Source organism: Medicago truncatula, chromosome 5, assembly GCF_003473485.1.
Source record: "Medicago truncatula cultivar Jemalong A17 chromosome 5, MtrunA17r5.0-ANR, whole genome shotgun sequence".
Lineage (NCBI taxonomy): Eukaryota > Viridiplantae > Streptophyta > Magnoliopsida > Fabales > Fabaceae > Medicago > Medicago truncatula.
Window position 1 is genome coordinate 31391967 of NC_053046.1, and position 5825 is coordinate 31397791.

At 33.9% G+C, this 5825-nt stretch overlaps 1 protein-coding gene across 1 annotated transcript; it reads left to right on the top strand.

Annotated features, from left to right (window-relative positions):
- The first annotated feature begins 407 nt into the window (after positions 1-407).
- Positions 408-5622, top strand: LOC11407397 (phosphoinositide phospholipase C 4). Its single transcript, XM_003615636.4, has 8 exons — positions 408-1125; positions 1373-1569; positions 2550-2685; positions 2954-3202; positions 3438-3667; positions 3937-4207; positions 4295-4381; positions 5111-5622. Exons 1-8 carry the CDS (start codon positions 805-807, stop codon positions 5402-5404), a joined length of 1785 nt encoding a protein of 594 aa, XP_003615684.2. The 5' UTR covers positions 408-804; the 3' UTR covers positions 5405-5622.
- Positions 5623-5825: the final 203 nt, after the last annotated feature.

Here is a 5825-nt window from a genome sequence, read left to right on the forward strand (position 1 = left end):
TAAATGTAATTAATCACTTATTTGAATTATATTAACCATCAATTTTATTGTCAAAATAACAGAAATGGTGTCACAAGAGAGTAGAAACAAAAACGAGTAGACCACATGACAAATAAGTTTCACAAAACTCTGTCATATACATTACTCTTTGATCAATACACAATGACAATACAGACAAAATATATGTAAATTTTGAATTGTGTAATATTTAATTAGCAATATGTATATGTACAACATGGTTGTGGAGAGCCAGATAGGAGCAAATATTTTCATATTTTATATGTTGCTGTCCTTTTTAAATTAATAAAATCCTCGTTAAGATGTCATGTGTGATTTGTTGAGTTAACAAAAAGCAATAGAAACTTTATGGTATACACTATACTCAAATTGCTATGTTTCGTACCAACTTTATAATTAGTACTAATACAGTTATGAATAAAGAAATGGACTAAACAACAAAGACTTTGAGTTAAAGACAGAGGGACAAGGTAGAGAGAGATTGAGACAGAAGGTGGAGATTTGTTCATACTATGATTCTCTCTTTATCAAAATTTCACATGGCAAAATCCTAGATCATGAAAATGTGTTCTGTGCTGTAATTCATTACTTTTCATTCATATTCCAGTCTCTTCACCTCCTTCTCCACGTTTCTATAATAATTATTCATCAATGAGTGTATACATAAATACACTTTATCTTACTATCTATGAATGATTCATTCAATGAGCATTATTATTTTTACTATATAGTTGATCATAGAAGAAGGGTCATTCACATTATTTGATTTGATTAGTACTTAATTATATGGGAAGTTATAGAGTCTGCGTGTGTTTCCGGCGGAGGTTTAAGTCCGGGGAGGCAGTGGCGCCTCAGGAAGTCAGGGAGATCTTCAACAAGTATGCTGAAGGTGGGGCCCACATGACTCCGGAACAGCTCCGGAGGTTTCTTGTGGAGGTTCAAGGTGAGGTTGATGATGAGAAGGATGGACTTGATACACAGAAGGTGGTGGAGGAAGTGTTGCAGAAGCGGCATCATATTACGAAGTTTGCAAGACATAATCTCACGCTTGAAGATTTTCATCATTATCTATTCTCTACTGAATTCAACCCTCCTATTAGATCTAAGGTAATGCATTTGACTTGTTTTTGTCATGTTGTTTTGATTCAACGGTTTGACTTTTGGTCAAACATCATATGTTTATGTTCTGTTTCAATTTGTTGGATTAATTGGATCTAGTTAAGGTGGATTTTAGAGGAAATAAGTGTCTCATATTTGGCATTTTTTAATGTTAGTTTCATGTTCTTCCTTGATTGTGATAATTTGAACTTGCTAGTAGTAGTGATGTTAATTGTAAACCTCTTCTCTGATTCAGGTTCATCAGGATATGACAGCTCCATTGTCGCATTATTTTATATATACTGGCCATAACTCTTATCTCACTGGAAATCAACTCAGCAGTGATTGTAGTGATATCCCCATTATAAAGGCATTGCATAGAGGTGTGAGAGTGGTTGAGCTTGATATTTGGCCTAATTCCACCAAAGATGATGTTCTTGTGCTACATGGAAGGTAATTATATTTTTCGTGGATAATGTTTGCACTGACACTTCTAATTGAAGGAGTGTCCCGGTGTCCGACATGTGTCATGTCCGACACTAACACCACACCGATACTTGTGATTACATTGAATTATGTCATTTTCTCAAAATTTTATCAGTGTCGACATTTCCGTGTCATTGTCGTGTCTGGTGTCTGGTGTCCGTGTTAGTGTCCGTGCTTCATCCTGATCAACACAGCAAAAAATGGTTTAATTTCTATTTCCCTTTTCAATGCAGCTATATGAGCATAAAAAATCACTACTTATTTGGAATGTGTATAGTGTTGTCTCCCTTTTAATAAACTCTTAGTTTATGATTTTGAGAGTGGAAGTATAAGTAACTGATAGAACAAAAATTTCATATTCTGCAAATCTATATAAGCTTGATGAATGAGCTATCAGAGTGTAAATCACAAGAATTTATATCTATGCACCAAAAGGATCTCTTCTGCTAAGGACTGTTCATGATTCGGTTCATGAAGGAAGACTGAACCGGAATGAACCTTTACAACAGTTTAGTAAAACTGAACTGAACCATCAATGATATAAATCAGTTTGTTAAACCGAACTGTTTCTTTGTGAACCTTGCACCTTTTCGAACTGGACAAGCTAAAGGCACACACCGTGCGCATTAACTGATTTTGGAATTTTAACAAGAACCAAAAACCGAACTATTAAACCAAACTGCACCGCACCGAGAAAACTGAATTTTGATCGACAGTTCATGAATTGAACTGAACTGAGTAATAAAAACACCAGTTCAGTTCTTGAACTGTCCGTCATAATTTGCTTCTTTTCAGTTCGGATCGGTTTAACGGTTTAGTTTTTTGTTTTTTTTAACAGTCCTATTGTGCTGGTAATCTTTTTCTTTGACTTATAATTTTTTGCTGGTAGTTCATGCTAAATACCTAACTTTTGCATATATTCTACTTGTGTTGACCTGTGAATGTAGGACATTGACCACACCTGTTGATTTGATCAAATGTTTGAAATCCATTAAGGAACACGCGTTCTCGGCATCTCCGTACCCAGTTGTAATAACTCTGGAAGATCATCTTACCTCAGACCTTCAAGCAAAAGCTGCTCAGGTAATTTCTTATAGGTTTAACCATGCTTTCAATTTCTGTAATTATCTCGAATTTTATTTTAAGTTTCTGTATCCTCTTTGAGGACTAAAGGCATGCAGTTTTATAACTTGTAGAGACATAAAAGTGGATACAGCGACTAAAAATAAAAAGTGTAAATTTTATAGGGGACTAAAAACATGTTTAATTGTTTGTTATATCTGAAAGGAGTAAATCACTCGGGTTCACAATTTTTTTGGAATTAATCATCATTCTCTTTCGACGTTATTAGATGATTACTCAAACATTTGGAGATATGCTGTTCTGTCCAAATGATGAAAATTTAAACAATATTCCATCACCTGAAGAATTGAAGTATAGGATCATGATATCAACAAAACCTCCAAAAGAGTACTTAAATTCCAAAAGTGTTAGGGAGAATTCTGAACAATTGCTGAAATCAAAATCAAAGGATTCTGATGAAGACGAATGGGGAAAGGAAGTCACTGATGTTGTACATGCACAAAATGAAGACGACAAGGTGAGATAAACTAAGAATTTCACTTTATAGAAGCCTCTATTTTCACAAGATAATGACATATTCGTTTATGCTGTTTTTGTATAAGTTATAAACTGTTCTCGTAAGCTATCCTGAACATGCTATAAGATGTTTCCAAAATCTCTTTCAAACAGTCTTACAAAGAGTTCATGTTAGCAGATAAGTTCAAATAAGCCAATTCTAACAGTCTTGTTTTTTTCTTTCTATTTTCTTACAGGGTGACTGTGACTCACATCAACAGAATGATGATGATGATGAATCAAATGATGATGAATATGAAACAAATCACGAGAGTGAGTATAAGCGTCTAATCGCTATTCATGCTGGAAAACCTAAGGGTAGTTTGAAGGAAGCCTTAAAAGTTGAAGAAGATAAAGTGAGACGCCTTAGCTTAAGTGAACAAGCTCTTGAGAAGGCTGCTGAGTCGCTCGGAACTGATCTTATTAGGTAGCATCTGATTTCATATCAAATATCATTTATACGATTATTAATTACCACTAGTGACCATTTTACAGTTGTTATCGAGAGAATTTAAATTAAGTGTACCTTGAGGTTACAAAGTCATCAGCGTTATAATAGATCATGTAGCTTACCACTAAGCTGATTATAACTAATTTCCTAGCTTAAGTTTACAAGTGATTTACTACTCTTCCACTTTTCCTTAAACTCTTCTACATTCTAATTCTAATTGTAATGCTTTCTATTTTGTATGATAGGTTCACCCAGAAAAACTTTTTGAGGATATATCCGAAGGGTACACGTGTCACCTCGTCGAACTACAAGCCACTGATTGGCTGGATGCATGGTGCTCAAATGGTTGCATTCAATATGCAAGGATATGGCAGAAATCTTTGGTTGATGCATGGAATGTTTAGATCCAATGGGGAATGTGGTTATGTGAAAAAACCAGACTTTCTAATGAATGTAGGTCCAAATAATGAGGTATTCAATCCTAAAGATAAGTTGGAAGTGAAGAAGACGCTTAAGGTGAGGACTGAGGATATTATCAAAATGAAAAAGTTAGCAAAATGAACATTTTTCTTGCACTGTGTTTAATTTATTCTCACTGGATAGGTTAAAATATATGTGGGAGATGGATGGAGTATGGATTTCAAACAAACTCACTTTGACTCATATTCTCCACCAGATTTTTATGCCAGGGTAAGTTTTTTCTATTTATTTATAATTATGCTTTGATTTACAATATAACTGCTTAATTCTTTATGCACTAATAGTACTTATGTAATCTTTAATCTTTCACCACTTGAAGCTTAAATAACTTTAAGGATATTATTTCTCTTTAATGAAAGTTGTGAGAATTAATACTATGATTCTTTCTAGAGTACATTTGTTAAGGTCTATTTACAAGTTATTTGGTCTTGTCTAATGACATACATACTTGTGTAAAGTGAGGTTATCAAATTGAGTTTAAATCATGAACCAGAAAACCTATACATAGGGATTCATTTGAAAGAATCAGGGCTCATCACTGTGAGTCGGGATTCATCATAACGAATCGGGATTTAAAATGAGATTCATATCAAAATTAGATACATACCAGAGACTCATATGAATTGAGTTAAGTTTTGTATCAAATTGAGATATGACTTGCATGTATCATAAGATACTAATAACCATTTTTGCAAGAGCGTGCGCATAAGCTGTTTACAGCACATATGATAATCTTGAAGGATAACTTACATGAAACGACTCACAATTTATATGAAAACAGTTTAACCACGTTCTTTCGACGATTACAGAAATAGCTTATTCATAAGTGTTTATATCATATATGATAATCACTTATTCAATATGCGTTTAATTAAGTCGTTTACCAAAACAAACCATCGGTACTTCTTGCATGAGCTTACATGTGAATTTGTGAGGCAGGTTGGCATAGCTGGAGTGCCGGCTGATGTAACAATGAAGAAAACAAAGACAATAGAGGATAACTGGATACCTACTTGGGAAGAAGAATTCACCTTCCCTTTAACTGTGCCTGAACTTGCTTTGCTTAGAGTGGAAGTACATGAATATGACATGTCTGAGACAGATGATTTTGCTGGCCAAACTTGTTTACCAATCACTGAACTAAAACAAGGGATCCGCGCCGTTCCACTTTACGATCGAAAAGGAGAGAAATACAACTCAGTTAGGCTTCTTATGAAATTTGATTTTATTTAAGCTGTTCTTCTCTACTTGGGAGTATATTTATTTTATATTATGATGAAGAATGTTGAAACTTGTTTTCCATGTCACACTTGATTCATGTGGATTTGGCCTAACCATGTAAGTAAATAATATTAAAAATTAAAAATAGTAATAGGATTTTATGTTGCAACTCATGCTTCATTATGGCAGCGTTTACCTCTATTGAAGTTTGAGTGGTTTTGGAGTTATAATTCTCTTTTGTTTTCTGCATTGTAAAGCTATAATTCTGTTATGTTACCAACTTATTAGCAACAAAATAACCCGCTCATTTGATCCTTGTATATGTATTCCTCTGATAGACCAAAATGAATAAGTTAAATTAAGTAAACATAAAATTCTTAATGAATGAACAATGGTACTCAAATCATAAAAGAAAGACCATAAAAGAGAGCAA

Bases quoted from the DNA above. Each gene is read 5' to 3' on its own strand.
- LOC11407397 (XM_003615636.4), top strand. From the start codon at position 805: ATGGGAAGTTATAGAGTCTGCGTGTGTTTCCGGCGGAGGTTTAAGTCC. The intron at 1,126-1,372 runs GTAATGCATTTG...TCTCTGATTCAG, and splicing joins ACCCTCCTATTAGATCTAAG to GTTCATCAGGATATGACAGC. The intron at 1,570-2,549 runs GTAATTATATTT...CTGTGAATGTAG, and splicing joins GTTCTTGTGCTACATGGAAG to GACATTGACCACACCTGTTG.